Raw genomic sequence first — 19733 nt, forward strand, 5'->3', positions numbered from 1 at the left:
ATTGCAACTTCACAATAAACAATTGCTTAATGAAATGTCTGTAAAGCATTTCATTTGTTTGTTAACAGTGTAATAACTATTACATAACGTTTGATTAACTATAGATTTACAATTCATTGATGATGTGTATTATAATACGTTTCACTGTGAATAAAAACATATATTCATAATAAATCACAGTTGCCCCTGAACAGCGTCTGTAAGTTTTCCTCTGAGGCTTCGGACAGCTGCCACATCGTCATGAATTTACGGCAGCCGGCGAGGAAAAACTGAGCTTCCGATCAAGTTCAGGTTCGGAGTCGCGCTTCGAGCGTTTCATTCAGGCGGATCAATCGATCAATCGATACATTGCTCCAGCCTCGGCCCGTCGTCTGTCCGTTAGCAGACACAATGCAGACAATGTGAGGCTGTTGAGAGTCAGCCAGTGTTCATGTCAGCGGGCCGCCCCGCTCACACAAAGAGGACCAGACCTCGTCCAGCATCCTCCGCCTCCCATTAGAGCTGTAAGTGGCCTTTGTTTTGACAGGCGCAAAGTGCGATCAGAAAACATGGTCACCCGGTGCATTGTGGGACATGTGATATCGACGGAGCTGGCCTGGGACGAGGCTGACGGAGGTCAGAGGGCTCGCAGCGAAAGTCGGAGACTTGACTCGATCTCACAGTGAAGGAGCAGCGAGAATAAGTACTTTCTTAAGTTCACTAAAGATTCGGAGCTGCAGAAGACTGAATCATTTAAATGTCTTACTGCTCAAGGTAGTCAGTGTGAGTATTTTAAAGGAGCCCTGTGGAAACATCTGTGTTGTGCTGGTCGTTTGTGTTTGTCTATGTTTATGTTTATGTTCTCAGACTTCCTTTGTTAACCAACCGGAGACACTGAGAGGAGGCACTAGAGAGGCTGCATAAAGCCTCATCATTTGGACTGTTTGTGGAAGATCTATAGCCGAGTCCTTCACAGAGAAATCCAGGGTCAGGCAGCATTAAACGATTTAATGAAACCATCCACTGGCCTGTACAGGCAGCAGAGAGAGACGGGGAATGTCACCATTCAATTCGCTCACATACAAATGATTACATAGAGCCCCTTTAATCCTCTTATGTTTGTTACTTGTTTCATTGTTATTGATATATTTGTGTTCTCTTTATCTTACTATGTAACAGGGATTTTTATTAAATAAGGGCTAGAAGGAAAACAAACTATGAGGCCTGTTAAGGGACAGCCAGGCTGTTTGCAGCACAGCTTATGTTTCTGCAAACCAGAGAGATATGTTGAATCTTTTGTATATTTCTATTTTTCTGGCACAAAAAAACAAATCATGTTTTGGCTTTCAAAACCTCTTTGGTTGCCACAAACTCGGCTGGAGACATCCCAACTTTCCAGCAAGGACATTATGCTGAAAAATGGCTGAAAACATCCAGCTGTTTCACTCTTACAGATGTTGGAACGCAGTCTTGAGCTGCAGTCACTGGCTTGACATCCAGCCATTTTTGCTCACCCACTGACCTCTCCAACTCTCATGTCATGTGAATATGATATGGCACACACAGTAGAAATATATTGAAGAAATATTGACATGGTAGCCTCGGTATGATGAACAAATGTGAACATATCAGTGGTTTGCAGGGCCAGATTAATCCCAATAGGGTGGCATAGAGGGAAATGGGCCTGCCGGGCTCTCACCACCTCCTTCCTTGTCCACAAATTATTTTGCAAAACTTGAAATGTTAAAGGCCTGTGTTCACAAGAGATACACACACACACATACATATAAATTAATGAATCACTGTGTCACTGTCATAGCAAGAAAAGCAAAAGAACATTAGGACTGGCCTTGATCTATTCAAGTCAGAAACTCTGCCGTGAAAAGGCCTATAATAACTAGATTCAATACAAGGGCCGTTTACAAGACATGCCCTCAATTAAACCTCCTGTAAAATACAGTAAAACACCTTAAGGGCTGTACTCAGGTCAGTTTTTATGCATAATGTCAAACTCATTTGCAAATAGTCACATTTCCACAGACACCGCTATTTCTTGGGGCCCCTGAAGCAGCACCTCACTTTGTCCAACTATGATCAATCCTTGACAGGATACTGCAATAACTATGTTATCAGTTGAATTCAATGACAGTGCATTGAGTAAAAACACAAGTGCAATATTTCCCTCCCTGTAAATCAGATGCTTTACTAATATACACTTAGTCTGCCAAAGAAATAACATAATACTTAAAAATTCACAGGTGGCATGAAGTTTAGTGAGATCTAAAAACAGTACATATCTGCTTCCTGTTCTATTTTACATCCAGGGCAAGTTATAACATGCATGCCAAGAAAGGGAATTGCTGCTGTGAATTTCTCTCAGCTCAGAAGGTGTAGCACCACATCTCGCCTCTAGATGGAGACAGTGACCTAAGAAAGAGACCCAGAGAAGCCTCGATATGTTTTATCCAGATATGACAGTGGAGAAGAAATGTTTTTTTTTTTCTGTGGCTCATTCATTTAAAACAAACACTTTGTTACTTTGCAGATTAAATGGTCAAAAGCCACAGCAGCATATTTTAAAATCCAATTAATTTATCGGCAAAGTGAAAATAATAAAGGGTCGACCTAGTATACAGTATATACATACATGTTAATATATGTGTAATTTACTTTCACCTGTACTTATAATGAGCACATTTGATATCAGATGTGGCAGGATGACTTTTGGACACACTGCCTTATTAAATGCTTTTCTCTTCAGTAATCTTAAAAAATGTGGCAGTTTTTATGCATGCTTACCTATTTATTTGTGTGTGTGTGTGTGTGTGTGTGTGTGTGTGTATGTATATATATATATATATATATATATATATATATATATATATATATATATATATATATATATATATATATATATATATACATACATATATATAGTCCGTACTTGTAGTTCTATCTTTCGGCCACGAGATGGTGCACAAGCTCCACAGTAGAGAGGAAACATGTCAGCAGCTCTGCAGTGTGCAGGTTTTTACTTGACATCACTGCATGAGTAGGTAAAAAACAAACAAACAAACAAACATGTACACTGGAACGCCTTACTTAATGAATAAATCCTCAAGTAATGCTTTTATTTTATATAAGAATATATTACTCAGAATACAATAGCCTATTTCTTATTTATATTTTGGCTAATCTCAGGCCTGCTGTTAAGCTCCATTTATTCTGGCAACATTTAACCCACATAAAGAATAATACCAAGGAAGACAGAAAGAAAGAATAATTTCATGTATACAAACAAACTGCAGGTAAATTTGGAGCTGAGTGTAAATGAGCGTACAGCATTACTGAGCGGAGGGTGTGAATGTACATGTGTAAGAAAGTGTCGAGGCAGGGCAAGGGCACCAGTTGGGATTTTAAGGGTCTATATTTAAACTCTCTGGTCTCCAGTTTCTGCAGCTGTCGCCAAGTTTAAGTTCAGCACCTTGAGCCTTTCTCAGCCCCGCTCTTGGGTCAGAGTTATAAACCTGCCAAGCTCTGAGACGGAGAGAGTGAAGCAGAGAAAAACCGCCCTGCCCTTCAGCTCGGATCTCCTGCAGCTTCAGAAAGTCTAAATTATTCCAATGTCATTGAACTAATGTTACCTGACCAATTATCAGCTCATCAACTTTAATGCATCAAACTATGTAACAGTGCCTCTACACTCCTTCTTCTTACATGCTTGACGGATGGTTTCATGTTTAAAAATGTTACGTCTCCCCCGTTCAACCTCTTTTTAGGTTTGTTTTTGCATTGGTTTCATGTTTGCTCCTGCCCCCCGCCTCGATTATTGCAGAATCAAATCATTGTTATCGTAGAAAAGGAAATTTGCAAGCAGTCCCCATATTTCTCAAAGTCATTCGACTGTTTGTTATTTATTGTAACTGTCTGTGACATGTATAACATTGTACTGATTCAGCCAACACCGTCATGGTGATGACATATTCCAGTTTTAGTTCAAGCTGTCCACAAGCAGTCATTTCTTTTTAGATACTGACTGCATGGACATAAACAGCAGTAAGTCACATTATAATCATTATTATACATTCGGCTTTTTGTTTACTTTCTCTTAACAGATAACAAAAAGCTAAACTTTATGATTTACACAATTTACACAATTAACTAACTGTTGTTAGTTAAATAATATCATATAAGGAGTGCTACAGCTACTGCTATTAGCTATTAGCAGCACAGCAGACTGCGTTGAAATATATAGGGACATTTTTTATGTTCATCCTGTGTCATTCTGCAGTTTTATGCACAACACTAGTTTACAGTTTGGTTTATTTCATGTGTCTCCATGTCCATGTTTTACTTATGGTTGGCACTGTGTGCTCTTGTGTTGGTGAATATGTGAAAAATCTGCATCTGCAAACATTAAAATTAGATATCTGCAGTTTTAATTAGTTGGTAAATGTTATCAGAACTATTTCACATCATCTTATCAATTAAAATGTATGTCTTGTCTCAATCAGAACTATTTAACTATTTCAGTCTTCAAACAAATATTTATGCATGATTGTTTAAAAATCAACTTTGTTTGGGTGCAACTTTGAAAACACACTAGTGAGCGTTTCTGAATGCAGCCGTTAAATCTTCTGCTGCTTCTCTGCAGGCAGCAGCAGTTTGTTTGAAGACATGAAGGCAGGAGGATGATGAGAAGGCTTCTTCCCCTTCTCTGCCTCTCCTTTGATGGGTGAGTGCATTCACATAAATGTTTTTCAGACTGCTCCAGAAGCAGCTTTAATAAAGACATTTCAGTCATTTTGATGTAGAGCGAGATGACAGCTCTTCTGTAGATAATTATAGCTGGCACATGTGATAAACATGTTGTTTACATATGACAAAGATCCTACTAATTTACCTCTGGAGCCTGTACTTTGTAGGAAGCAAAACAGCACTTCCATAGATAGATAGATAGATAGATAGATAGATAGATAGATAGATAGATAGATAGATAGATAGATAGATAGATAGATAGATAGATAGATAGACTGTGTGTCTGCTGAAGTAGTGCCTTCTGTCCAGTGGCAGCTCTGTGCCTAATAGCAGAGCTTAGCTGGCATACCAGAGCCGGTGGCACGTTGGTGTAGCGGTAACTCAGAGAGAGCCCGGTAATTACCGCCGGCCGCTGACACCATGCTGCAAATGCACCAGTCAGCACTGAGAGAGCGAGTGGAGCATTTTGCCCTCCCCCTTCTGCTGCCAGGATGCCCTGGTGATCAGCCGTGGTGCACGGGTGGTTAGAGGGAAGAAAGTGCCTCTCACCAAATTGCAGAAAGAAAACAGATCTCTCTCCTTTCTCTTTCTGCCTCATTGATAAGCATCAGAGCATGGAAAACCAGTGGGAAGCACCCTTTTCACCGTATTTTTTGTTGCAAATCTAAAAGTCTCTCTGCCCTTATCTTGGTCCGTAAAGCACTGAATGAGGAGTCCTGAAGGCTTTCTCTCTGGAGAGGCCCGCTGGAAAACATACTGCAGGGCCGGAATGGGAAGTTTATTTTGCTTGGTGCATGAATATCTGTGGGATGTGGGGCTCCGTGCATGGAGGGACTTCTACACAGAGGAGTTCATCACTGCAGCACCCTCACCTCCTCCTCCTCCTCCTCTGTCACTGTCTTAGTAAATAATTTCACTTCATGTTAATTCTTCACACATTTTAATTTTTTGTACACCTTCCCTGTTCCTCTATCCCATGCAGGGTAAAGCAGGCCCAGCAGCCTCTCTCTGGGCCTTTTGTCCCTGCTCAGGGAGACGTTTGGCACACAGAGGATCGTGTTACAACTTTCATTTCCTGAATATTTTTCTCCCCCCTTTTTTTTTTTCCTGCATGGAACCAAGAAGGGTATTTTATCCCTCTCTGCAGCATGAAGATGAAGGGCGAGGGGGAGCAAGATGGCAGCTCAGATTCGGGCTGCTGTCACTCCAACTTTGGCAAACAAATAAAGTACAAACTGCACATGGCTGCAGGGTGGCTGTGGTGCGGTGCAGGCACAGCGGGGGTGTGGATCATAGTGTGTGAAGTGGAGGGGGGTTAGTTACTTGAGCTATTTGTGAGCCCCAGGATAGGTGAGGTGATGCCTCTCAGGAGTGTGAGGTATATTTCATTATCCCATATCCCATACTACTTCCTCTTGTTGTGTCTGCCACCTCCTGCCACTCCCCAAAACCCCCTCGAGCCTGGAGCACTGATGTGTCTGTGTTTGGACTCGTGGATCTTTTCTTGGCTTGATATGGAAGCAGGATATTGGTAACAGTCTTCAGAATGATCAATTATTCATTCGATTGTGAAATAATGCCCATGATATGATGCTAAACTCTGCTTTAGTTATGTCTGGCTCCTTTAAAGAAGCCATCAAGGCTGCTTCATGTCTTCATGGTATGAAGGCAGACTAATCTCTGGATACAGTAGAGTAGATATCCTTGCTAAAAGAGTAACCATTATTGATGTTTATATATTTTCAAGTCTTAAGGGGATGTAACAAAGTCTGTAAAAGTAGCATAGAATTTGAGACTGTTTCTATATCTTTCTATTGTTAACAATAGGAAGAGACCAAAACATGTCTTCGGCTCATCTCTGAATACTTACTACCAATACTGGTGCCTTTTTTCCCTGATTGACACTAATTAACCCATTACTGGTGACTTAGTTTTGAGGGTAACCTCACTTTAGAATTGGGAATGTATTCTGAGTTAGACAAGTAATTTGGATGCCATAGATAATTGTACTTTGTTGAGTTGTGTACTTACATTTTCCCAGTGTTTCGGGTAATTTTCAAACCCATATAAACCAGTAATATTGCCTGTGTGTTTCATTTGGTCACTTAATGCTAGTACTTCCTGGAGAGAGTGAGGAAGGAAGTCAATAAACATGACTAATAATGTGAATATAACTTTAAACATTAGTTTTTCTGCCTGTCTCATGTGGATGAATTTTCATTAGCAACTCTGGTTGCATAACAATTAACACAACAACTCCCATGATCCCCCACCACTATCTTGTTTTTGTTTTTATAGAGGGACCCCTAGCTGGAGAAATTACACACTGTGCAATTTAGCTTATTTAGTTTTTATGATGTACCTCCATATACATGTCTTTTCATGTGCATGAGAGATTTGCATTACCCCTGGAAAGAAAATAACCACATTATTATCTCACTCCCACGGTTGTTGCTTTTAAATCCATCCTCTTCAGATAGCAGAGATGAGCTGAAACAAAGGCCCTCCTTTTCAAAATTCAGATCTTTGAAGTAAAAATCTGGCAAATTTGTTTGGTTTTTTTTCCTTACGTCTGAAAATCCCAGGAAACCAACAATGACTTAATCCTATCAGCAAGAATTTCCTGTGCAGCTACAGCCGATATATATTACTGAACCATGCCACTCACTGAGTTCAACCACGATATGATTAAATAACACATATACTCTATAAACACGTCATCGAGTACACTCTTGGTGACATGCTTGAGCACTACCATGAACACTGGCACTGTAGTTTATATTGAGTAAATTCCAGATGCACCTTCATACCACTATAAACACTCACTAGAGCGCCAAACGTGCATTAATCCGTAGCTGAAAATAGTCCCCAACAAAAGTGCTAGTTTCTCATGTTGAAGTGACATTTGCTAAAAAACAAAGCTGTTGAGGCAAAAGTAGGTAGCTTTTTAAAAAACATGAAACTCTATATATATATAATGGTTTTTGGTCTTTTTTTATCATATTTTTATCATATTTGTTATACAGATTAACTTCAATTGTAACCTTTACAGCTGACAAAATGAGATAATTACTTGTTGTCAAATGAGAATAATTGCCTCACTTTTTATTTTTCCTGGATTGAACATTTGCACCTGTAATTTTATGTCACATATGTATGATAGTAAAATGATAGTAATCCTGCTAATAATGTCAGATATTGTAGCATATGGTTCTCAGTTGTTCCTGTCCCTGTAAGATTTCTTTCTCTCCCCTCAGTCTTTTTTTTTTTTGACTCTCCTTCACAAGACATTTGTCTCAACCATGGAAGAGAAAATTTTACTGAAAATATGACTGATGATATGCTGATGATGGTACGTATGGGGATTTGTTTAAATTTGGATTTGAAAGAAAGGAAGAAAAAATCCTCATGAAAGTATTCCAAAAAAAAAAATCAACCCAGACCGAAGTCACTTTCCTGATCAAACATATGAGACTAATGCCGCTATCAGCTTTCTCTCCGAGCTCCAAAAATATACATATCTGATTCTCAGCAACCAGAGCTGGGTTTTGTCTCTGGAAGAATCCGTTATATGAGCCTCTTGCCTTCTGGCTGCATATCTTTTATACAACTCCTCTCTCCTAGACGACACACACACACACACACACACACACACACACACACACACACACACACACACACACACACACACACACACACACACACACACACACACACACACACACACACACGTCTTATCTTGTCCTTTGTCTTTTCCCCTTGTTTTAGAACCGCCCCCCCCCCTTCATCAGGTAATGTATATGATGCTGTCCTTCACTCATTTGACACACAACATGCTATTTAACACCCTAATAGTCAGAGTCTCCTCCTCCTCGTGTCTGAACTTGGGGTCATGCATCACTCATCCCGGCTGGAAGAAAGAGATAAATATTTCTTTCAGCTCCGTCACATAGGAGCTTCCTGTCCGACGAGGGGGCTTCCTATGCTTGTGTAGTGTAGGTTGTCTTTGGCCTTGCAGCTGCTGAATCAGTGTAATTAACATTTTTGTAGACAGGGCAGCATAATCCCTCTGATCTGAGCAGAGTTATGTCAGAATTATATAGCAGACGCCTGCTACTTCCATGTAGAAACTGTTTTGTGAGTTTACTTTAATCAGTTGTGTTTCCTCACACACACACACACACACACACACACACCCGCACACACGCGCACACACACACCCAGCCTGCATCTGCCTCTGGGTACGTCCAGGCAGGAACATTGTCAGATCCATGCATCATTGGTAAGAAAATCTCTCTACCCCCCCCTCCCCTCTGAGGCAGACCTGAAAAGATCCTTTTGTCCCTCATCACCCGCCTGCCCCCACACTCCCTTTCCTCCCCCCTCTCCGACACACACACCCCTCATACAGCCTGTGGTTATGGATACCTGGGACTGTCTCCCATGTGGGGTAAAGCTACCTGCAGGCACCAGACCGTGGAACCAGAAAGTTCCTCAGCTTTGGATTTTGTCCTTATAAGCGATGCGCGCTGACTCTTAATGCCAGAGAAAACATCAAGCCAGACGGCGCAGACTCATGCAGGCTGCTCTCCATGTTTATTTGCACACGTCAGGGCCCTTCCTGCTGTTGATTTAGAGCCACTGCCACTTACGCCTATGTCAAATGAAATGCCCTGTTGATGACTCGGCCTCTGTTTGCCATCAGCAGCTGTTGTTACTGGCACCGGCGTGCTTTATAGGCTGACGTTAGCTCCAGCTTTTGTCATCTATAGGCTGGAGCACGCCTGCCACTTGTTGTGTGGCCGATCAGAGGATGACACAAGGGCTCATGCAGCAGAGAGATTCATGGCTGAAGACTTTTTGTCCCTCCGGATTCGGAAGCGAAGGGTTTCGAGGCATGATTAAAAGCGCTGTCGGAGTTTCCGTGTTGGATTGATTTTAGTCTCTTGCACATCCTGAAGGTGACTTCGATAGCCTCCCTCTGTCATGTGGCACAGAGCCTGTTTAATCCTCGCTGTGTCTGTACCCTGCCGGACATGTTGTCATTAGATTAACAGGTATGAGGAGTCACTTTGGTGGCTTTGTGATCACCTGTTTGTTAATTTGTGAATATTTAGCCACAGTGTGTGCCAACAGTGAAGGACACGTGCTGTGGGCAGGATTATATCTGATGTGTGGGACCTCTGCTCTCTGCTGACCTCTGCTGAATGTGACATCTGGGCAGGACACTTTCAGCTGTAGGCTTTTATAATAAACTCTTTAAAATGCTGCTACACACCAGTTAAACCTTCATATTGACATCGTCTTGGGTTACAGCACAAAATGCTCCACTTTTAGAATAGAACCTCTTCTGAGTATAAATGAATTTCATCCTTTATCTACAGCGTTTTGTTGTTTTTCTCATAAATCGTTTTGAATGAACACATATCTGACATTTTTGCTGCCATTTTGATGATAAACTCATTTTCTGCTTGAAGTTAAACTGCATTAATCTGAGGATTAATTTCATGTTTAATTGAAAAAAAGTCATGTAGTCTGTAAAATATAAATTAATTGATCACAATTTCCCAAAGTGATGTCTTCAATTTGCTTTTTTTTTGTTCCCTCCCAACAGTCCAGAAACCCAAAGGTACTGGTCCACAGGTGCTGTTATAAGTGACAAAAAAAGCAGCAAATTCTTACATTTAAGAAGCTTGAACCAACAAATGTTTGAAATTTAGCTTGAAAAACAATTATCAAAATAGTTTGCGATAATTTTCTGCCGGCTGTTGCAGCTCTACTCACCAGTAGTGTGATGTTCAGTAGTATGTTTACTTAACTACCAAACTTAAAGGTCCTGAATACACATTCTCTCCACCAGCTCCTCACTGACTGATGAGGTCATATATAAACACACTGCTTTCTGCATCAGTTAGAGAGATATCTGTAGTTTTTCTGTGTTTTTGTCTCTGCTCTTCCTGCTGGATAGCAGAGGCTCAAGTAGAAAGAAGGTGATGTCATGTATTTCATGGCACCGATGGGGATTTAACAACGTTACAATTAGAATTGACAGTTGTAGGGCTTGTTTGCTCAGGTTTGCAGGCTGCTGTCAGTCACAACTGCTCAGACCCCACCCACTCAGTCCTGGTGAAGGAGAGTATCTGAGTTTTTGAGGGTTCACCATTTTAATAACAATATCCAACAGTTTTTTCCCCCCAACTTTAAAACTACAAGTACATTTGAATCAGAAGAGACAGATCTTCACTGACGGATATTTTTTAAATGCCTAAGCAAACTAAATAAACGCGCTCTCTTTGTTTTCATGACTAAACAAACTGAATAAACAAACCGGCCTTATAGGACAACACACAATTTCATGCTGTTTTACTTTGTTTGCATTTGGTGGACCCTGCCACCTTTCTAGTTTCAAACAGTGTTTGTCGGGACCTTATACATGAGTTTGCGTTATGACCTCATTAGAATTATAGATATTAAAATTCTGATACTGAGTTTCCTCTCTAAAACTACAGAGTGCCCCTTTAACTTTAAGTTTTGCTTATTGAGTCATAAATATTTAACGCAGAGAGATAATTAAGGCTGTTAGTACAATTTCGAGGCACGGTATTTGTACTAAGTGGTATTTTCATTTTAATGCCCCTTTACATCTCTCCTCCTTTCACTTCCGCTATTTCTCGGGGGGAATAGCACATTTTACTCCACTACATTTATCTGACACTTATTAGATTATTAATTTGTTTTCGTATGTTTGCTTTTTTTTTCCTTTTTTTTTTTTTTTTTACAAATAAAACAGGTCATAATTTGATATATATTATGATGCATTGTTGTACTGTAGAATAAATGACAGAGCAGCACATAAAGTAGCTCAAATAAAACTTCACATCTGCATCTAGTAATGATCCAGTAACATAATAATAACAGACTGACAGGAGCTTTTCTGCATAGACTACTTTTACTCCTGATACTTGAAGTACATTTTGCTGGTAATACCAGACTGTGTTGGACTGTTTAAAATGTGACAATGCTTCTTTTGCTTGACCGATATGAATACTTCCTCTTCCGCCACTGAAATCTTGCATTGGAGATTCATAATTTAAAAAAACAAAATAGGAAGAATGTAGAAACACTGACCAAAAGCCTGCAGATGGAAGGTCTGCTGAGGACAGCCAGACAGACACATCACTCAAACCAACCATATGGAGGTCTGTGTGTGATAGATGAGGAGCACAGCCCTGGTGTTTTTAGTAGACCTGAGGGGCTCAGAAGGAGAGAGAGAGAAAGAGAGAGAGAGGGAGAGAGAGAGGCCTCTGGGATGCAGAATACCTCTAGGTCCCTCCACTGAAGCCCGGGCGCTGCAGCCCTGCAGCCCCTGCAATCTTCGCAATCAGGCAGCAACGCTAGCAGCGACTGTTTCAGATTATGCTCAGGAAATCCTCTGTGCTCTCTGCTCAAAACAATTTACCCTGACATGAGCCCAAAGAGAGGGGTAGGGGGTGGGGGACCAGAGAGAGAGCTGTCCACACCAGAGTCCTCAGACCACCATTTTAAATCTACTGTTTATTATTATTATTATTATTATTATTATTATTATTATTATTATTATTATTATTATTATCAAAGCTGGATTTGCTTATTATTGAATTGTATGATGAGGTCTATAAATGTGGGAGTACCAATTATATGTCTCCAAGCACATTTAATCTGCTCTGTGTTTTTTTTTTCAAATTCAGATTTTAATCAGGAAGTGAACTTTAAACTTGTTTGTTTTTTTTTCTCATATGGGATGTTTACTATATATATACATATATATATATATATTATTGTGGTCAGTATATCCAGGGCTAGTGAGGGTTGAGGGTTGAGTGGTGGCTCTTTTTCCCATGGCCCGGAACCGACAGAACAAACTCTCAGAGAGAGCAAAGAAAACACGGCAACAAAAAGCCAATGATCCGCAGCAGTCGGGCTGAAGAAGGAAAAAAAAAAAAAGAAAAGAAAAGAAAGAAAATGATGGAAAGAAAAAAGCTCCATTCTCCTTCAGCCAAACATGCATTATGGAAAAGACACGAGCGAAGCCGCTCCGCGTGTGTACACAACAGCCTCCTGACAGGCCGACAGACGGACAGCTGCTGATGTTGACTCACATTTGTATGATTAAATTTGCCATCACGACTCTGTGTTTGAATTATGTCTTGGATTACCATGATTATTGTTTTTAAGAAAACACAGAGAACCAGTCGAGCCGGCTTTAACGTCTACCGCAAAATGACTCATGATATTTTTTGATATCCCACCAGTGCGGATTTAAATTGCTTGCTTGGCGTTTCCTGCGCGTGTTTTTGAGAATAAATCCATAGTAAGCGACACGGAGAACACCACTAAATAGGTCAACAGCAGAAACAAAATGTAGAAAAAAATAACTCAAGATTAATTAATGGTAAATTATAGTCCCGGTTGGTTTGTTTGCACAGGGCCAGAATCCACGCATTAATTTCTATTTTTGTTCCTCTCTAAATACACAAATAACACAGAGACAAATGTATTAGTTTTGTTTTATTGGAAACTAATTACCATGGCTCTAATCAAAACGTTACCGCTTAGTTTCCATCGCAGGAGGTTGCTATAATTCTTCTTCTTCTTCTTCTTCTTTTTTTAATCTCAACAAAATATCATAAATTAAGCAAATGGGCAGTCCAGTTAAGTGTTTCGTTGAGTTAAGAGTTTCAGACACGTCCTGTTTGTGTGTTTCCATGTGCGGGAGGTGAAGAAAAACACCTCTCGTCACGGGGGGTGGGTGGTGGGGTGGGGGGGGATATACAGGTTAAGCGCATAAAGGAATTTTGTTTCTAACCAAATTTAACGACAGACAAGTCAGTCTATATTATAAGGTAGGCTACTATAGTGTTATTTCATACATGTACTTATCAGTCTTCTTTTTTCTGCCTTTCGTTTTTTTTTTCTCTTTTTTTGTAAAATAGAATAAAATCTGGCAGCCTCTTTTAGGAGCCCAAATCCACAAGACTGGAGGTTAGAGGTCCCAACAAGGAGTCCTGCAGTTGGTGCGGGTGTCCGTGCATGCTGTGCACCGGCTGTGGGGCCCCCAGGCCGGACATGGAGTACGCGGAGGCTCCCGGGTGGTTCATGTTGCCCTGAAGCAAAAGCGCTGAGTTCTGGTCGGGACTCTGAGGTGGAGAAAACTCGTCCTCCGAGCTGGACATGAGAGACTTTCCTCCGTCCAGCGGGGACAGCTGGTTCTGTTTGTTGCCGCCTGCGTTGTTGTTTTCACTGTTCTCTCTGGAAAATGACAACACAAAGAGGGGAAATGAGCGCAAAAAACGCGCAGGGTTTATTGGCTTTAAATGTGTGTGTGTGACATTTTGGAGCAGCCATTATTATTTTATGCAGTAACACCAGAAATGTATATCAAGCCCGGGCCCCGGAGAAAAACTCATTCTTTTTTCTTTCTCTACATTTCTCTACTTCTCTACTCTACTTCTCTTCTTTTTTTGTACAATGTTTTAATTCTCTTTATGATTGTCACTCCAGTCCACGTAACCCAGTTCAACCTTTAACACGCATCTCAAAAGAGGACACACTTCTACCCCCCAAAAATAATATAATAAAAAATGTGACCGTCTCGCTCTGTGTATTTTTTCCATCATTATTAAATATCAGATTGTTCTCATTTCTGAAGCGGATGTTTGATGTAGTTTAGATCATAATTCAGGTTAGACACGTTGAACGAGTCAACCATCGTTTGTCAACAGCACTTCTTCTGTTTACTATCAGGTCGTGGCTCATATACGGTGAATTCAACATAACCAAAATGAAGAAATAAAAACCAAACCTCTGCTTGAAACAAAATGAGTCAGGGAAACAACACGATCCTATTTATTTTTCTACTTTTCCTGCAGTGTGTCCTCACAACTCCTGTGTTTTCTGTACTCTCTTCTACTCTCGTTGCTTGCAGCCACATTTCGTGTTATTTCTTCCAAGTGCAAACTTTAATCTGTCCTTGAAACATGCAGGAAAAAAGGAGAGATGGATTTGTTTCTAAGCGACAGGCAGCACCGGGGCTGTGTCGGTGAGACGTACCTCTCCTTCGCCTCCGCGGCTCTGTCCCTCTGCCGTCTGTTTTTGAACCAGTTGCTGACCTGCGTGGTGGTCAGTCCTGTGGCCTCGGCCAGCTCTCTCTTTTCCCGCGGGGACGGGTAAGGGTTGTGTGTGTACCACTCTCTCAGGACGCCCCGGGACTTCTCCTTAAAGCAGTAGCTGGTCTCCTCGCCGTCCCATATCGTGCGGGGCAGCGGGAATTTCCTCCGCACCCGGTACTTCCCCACGGCTCCGAGCGGCCGGCCGCGCAGCTTCTCCGCCTCCACGTAGTGCGCCTTCAGCCAGAGCTGCTGCAGCTTCGGGTGGTTGTGCGGAGAAAACTGGTGGCTTTCCAGGATCTTGTAGAGCTCTCGGAAGTTCCCCCGGTGAAAGGCCACCACCGCCTTGGCTTTGAGGACGCTTTCGTTCTTATGGAGGTGATCACAGGCGGGTAGAGACCACAGGAAGCGGCCGAGCCGCTCTAGGTTTCCTCCCTGCTGCAACACCTCGCAAACGCACGCCACTTGCTCCTGCGTAAACCCGAAGGACGGCAATATAGACATGATGTCCGTGCTCGCTCCTCCGTCCAAAACGTCGGTATCCAAAACGAAAGGTGTCGTTGATATTCTGTGATTATGTCAGTGTCTTGTCGCGATGCAATCCGGTGCGATCCGTTCGCGCAGCTCGGGCCTACAGGCTCTCCACTCCGCTCCAGCCCCTGATGCGCGCAGCAGATTGGGATGTTGATTGTTGGGACAATTTGTTCCTGTTGGAGATATGTCAGGCTTAAAGGGAGCCTGTGCGTTTCGGTGATTGGCTCTCCCTCTGCCCTGCACCGTGTACAGCAGAGCAGGACTGAGTTTGCAGCTCCGTTTCCTCCCCAGAGGCAGTGCGTCAGGGGCTGAAATAGGAGCGCTCCCACCTCCCGCCCCCACAGTCCCTCTCTCCCGCTCCAGCGGCCGAGGGAGCAGAGCAGCACCTAAACACTAATCAATTATTACAGACCTCTTAAAAAGCCTTATTAACATGTTCTGAATATACATCTTCTGCGCCGGTGGTGACTTATAGGGTTTTCCCACGTGGCGGGGGCAAACCGCACGCTGCATCTCCATATAGGTTATCTGTAATCACACTCAGTGGAGGGTAAAGCCACAAAAACACAAAGCTTTTTATTTGTGGAGGGAAGTAAATCCACATTTTTAGGCTGAAACATCTATTCTGACACACCCTGAAACAACGCCACGTTATAAACAGCCAGTAACTGCTGAAGATTTTAATCAAGAAGAAAGACTGAATGAAACTTAAACTCTTCATACATTTGTACTTACTTTCATCCTTTTTCACCAACTGCAGGTATATTTACCATCACAGCTGATCGCGGTGAACGCCCACCGCCTTAATTACATACAGATTGGACATTTTGTTGTGTCCCCCACCTTTCCTGCTCTATTAATTACCGAGGGCGTTTATTTTACGAGGTGATATAATTTAATAAGCTCCTATGATAGCTGGGTCCGTGCGCGCCATTACGCACGTCTTTTTTATATGAGAGAGACCTGGAGTACCTGCCAAACGTCTTATGGGACATAGACCACCGGTAGGAAATCAGCCACTTAAGCGTGTATATATGTGTGTGTGTGTGTGTGTGTCAGAGAGAGAGAGAGAGAGAGAGAGAGAGAGAGAGAGAGAGAGAGCTGATATGAAATGCCACATGGTCTTTAAGCTGCTACTAGACAATTTGACAAATATCTCCAGGATTGGAAAGAACAGATAGCACAAATACAGAAGCATTCACGCCTCCGTCACCGGGTATACACTGGCAAAATAAAGTGTTGTCAGATTTTAGGCCTATTTGTGTGTTTTCTTGATGTCACGTTCTGGTGATTTCCTCACACTGAAGACTGACAATTAATCAAATACTGTCTGGGCAGAAGTACCAGGGTTTTTTTTTTTTTTTTTTTTTTTTTTTTTTGCTGCATCATCACGTGTTTTTCAAGAGATCCTTTCTTGGCCCTGCAGCCTCCATGTATATTTCAAGGATTAGACGGGCACCGCACTGGCTCCAGTGTTTTCTGTGGGCTGAAACACTAAACCAATCCATTAGTAAATGAGTTCTCTGCGACACTGCTTCTTGATGGTGCAGTTGTTGGTTTGAGAGCCATATAGGCTGGATCGCGTTTCTTTATCTGCACCGAGAGTCTGAAACTAAACTCCCTCTCAATATGTTAGAGAACAAAGATTTTGACCCCCGGAAAACCATATTCAACCTAAACAAATTCACTCTAAAGCGAGAGGATGACCTGAAGGATTTAACTAGAAAGATTTTTTTTTTTTTTTTTTTTTAAAGGCCTTTTTTGCTTTGTTTTTGTGGCGACGGACACCTGAAAAAACAGATCTGTTGCGAAAGCTTCTCGGAATTATGTGTAATTTAACCTGCACGATTAATACGTTTGAGATGTTTTGTTTTTTCAAAATGAAATAAGATAAAAAGTCCTTTGCTTTAAGGGTATGTGAGCATTTTTTTTAAACTGAATAAAATAAAATTCAGGCAGGATGACTGAGGGATCATCAGGTTTAATCAGGCCAGGCGGTTATTTCAGCCTTGAAATATGTTGTTTTACCCATTTTATCGGATGTAAGTCTGGACCCAAACGGCTAATATCCTCCTGAATGGCCGGCTTGTATCCCTCGGTGCTGAAATTAAAGTTTGGCTTCAGGAAGTATCAGATTATTGGCTGAGACACACCTGAGGTCACAGTTACCTGCCAGCTCTTAGAGTTCGATTTCAACTCTTTTCTCACCGCAGTTGCATTTGGATGCCTCTTTAGCTGAGGAACAATTTACGCAGACGTGTTTTATACTTAATTGCGAATCAGAAGGCCACCCGGACTCCTGCAGCGACGCGTTATTTTATAAACGTAAAAGTCACTTTGGAACAACAGCTCAATTTCCCTGTCTCGACGAACGCGCCATCCTCCTTAAACGTGATTCAATTAGCGCATCGCTCCTGATGTAAACGTCCAGCCGTGTCTTTACTGGACACGCAGGCTCTCAGGCCACTTTAGCTCGGGGTCTATAGCTGCACTCTGTGTGTGAAACCTCAGTGCTTCAGTAAATGAGCTGTCTGATGAGCGGCTCTCGGGTTTCTCTAATATCTCTACCACATTGCGCCACCGCCTCCTCCTTTAACCCGAGCGAGCAGCCCGGGGGGCGAGATTATTTCAAGATGTGGACTCTCTCTCCCTCCCTCTCTCCCTCCCTCTCTCCCTCTCTCTCTCTCTCTCTCTCCCCCTCCCTCCGCCTCCACCACCTCTGCCACGGCCAGTGCCGGGCTCCTCACAAGTAATGCAATACTTACGTAGGCTATCACTCGTTACTCCTTTCCAAAAAAAAAAAAAAGAAGAAGAAGAAGAAGAAGAAAAAACAGGGCCCTATACGCACAGATCCCACAGGCACATCTCACCACCCCGCCACAGTAAGGTCAGCCCTCGCCTCTCCTGCTGGAAGCTCCGGGCTGCTAGATGTCAGGGATGTTCCAAGTTTTAGTCATTCCGGAAAAAAAAAGTCAAATGAGTCAGAATGTTTTCACCGCGAGAGAATAAACTTTTTGCCATTTCTCATTAATGCGGAGTGGGCCTTGGATGATCGTGTGTGCGTGTTTGGCGCTTGTTTGTTGGGATATCTAACCCCCGTATGGAGGGTTTCTGGGGTGAGAACGACGTATTAATTAGTGATGGAAGCGGCAGCCGGGATCCAGCTCCTGGAGAAATTCGTCACACCGTGAAATACAACCGTGCGCGGCGACCCGGTCCTGTGGGAGACGACGCGAGAGAGAAAGAGGCTCAGCTCAAAGCACCCAATAAAAATGTCATCATCAAAAAGCCCGTGTTTCCTACCGGAGGGTTCATTTAAAAAAAAAGAAAAAAGAAAGAATATGTGGAGGAAAACTGAAACGAGCGCTGGCTCACTGAACAGATGGTTTTCACTCCCATTTAAATCCAAAGTGCTATTTCAGCTGCATCGACAGGAATAAAGCCGATACTGTTTAAATTAAGTGAAAAATGTTACGTTGAGAGCCAAATGTTTGCGTTTTGTGGGTGACATTCAGTGGAACCCACTCAGAAAAACAAAAAACAAAAAAACAAAAACAAAACACAAAACAACTAAATAGATAAACAGAATAAACAGAATAATTTATTTATTTATTCAAATGCAAACAAAAACAAAAAGGAAGCAAGTGAAGTAAACAATCTCACACACCGGGAGTGTGTTTTTTTTTGTTTATCATTTAATAAACTTTCTACACACACTGATATTAAAAAAAAAGCAGCGACTCATTTCCGGCTTTCATTCACAGATTCAATTAATCCAATCAGTAGTTTGTCACCGGACCACAGTTTTCCGGTTAATTAGCCTAAAAATGTCTTAAATATCCCTTTAATTAAGAGTCAATGCGGTGTATTGGGGGGGGGGGGGGGGGGGTAAAAATAAAAATGCAGCTCCTTCTCTCAAAACAAAACACAACTGTTGACATGAGTGAGTTAAATGAAATTGGAGCCGCAATTATCAGCTTAACAGAGTTTCCTGTCATGTTGGAAAATTAGACCTGGTACAAGTGCACCGGGGTTATAGCCCCCCCCATCAAATCATTACACATTTCCTCAGAGGACCACCTCCACAAATATGCAATTACGGCCCTCGGCTTTTCTTTCTCTCTCTCTCTTTTTTTTTAACAGTCCTCTGCTCGGTAAACACGCCCCGGGCACGGAGATGAAGATTTGTTTTTTTTGGGTTCAGGGAAAATCTTTCTGTTGTTGTTGTTGTTGTTTTTCAACTAAGTAAACAAACCAGACAGTGAGACAAACACATAAACAGGAATGGATTAATGGATGTCTCTGCTGCCTCTCCGG

At 42.0% G+C, this 19733-nt stretch overlaps 1 protein-coding gene and 1 long non-coding RNA gene across 2 annotated transcripts; one reads left to right on the forward strand and one right to left on the reverse strand.

The window, feature by feature from the left end:
• The first annotated feature begins 203 nt into the window (after positions 1–203).
• On the forward strand, positions 204–13833 carry LOC119004315. Its single transcript, XR_005070177.1, has 3 exons — positions 204–762; positions 4634–4714; positions 13710–13833. It is a non-coding gene; the product is annotated as an uncharacterized LOC119004315 (long non-coding RNA).
• Positions 13270–15730, reverse strand: LOC119004314 (homeobox protein six1b). Its single transcript, XM_037071120.1, has 2 exons — positions 14827–15730; positions 13270–14025 (listed from the first exon to the last, which is right to left on the reverse strand). Exons 1-2 carry the CDS (start codon positions 15384–15386, stop codon positions 13731–13733), a joined length of 855 nt encoding a protein of 284 aa, XP_036927015.1. The 5' UTR covers positions 15387–15730; the 3' UTR covers positions 13270–13730.
• Between the last annotated feature and the right edge of the window lie 4003 nt (positions 15731–19733).

This window comes from Acanthopagrus latus, chromosome 16, assembly GCF_904848185.1.
Source record: "Acanthopagrus latus isolate v.2019 chromosome 16, fAcaLat1.1, whole genome shotgun sequence".
In the NCBI taxonomy this organism is placed as follows: domain Eukaryota; kingdom Metazoa; phylum Chordata; class Actinopteri; order Spariformes; family Sparidae; genus Acanthopagrus; species Acanthopagrus latus.

What these genes read in the sequence shown, in the direction of transcription:
- LOC119004314 (XM_037071120.1), bottom strand. Translation starts at nt 15,386, where the DNA reads ATGTCTATATTGCCGTCCTTCGGGTTTACGCAGGAGCAAGTGGCGTGC. An exon ending in GCCGCGGAGGCGAAGGAGAG is followed by an intron (nt 14,026 to 14,826) that starts GTACGTCTCACC and finishes GTCATTTTCCAG; the next exon opens with AGAGAACAGTGAAAACAACA.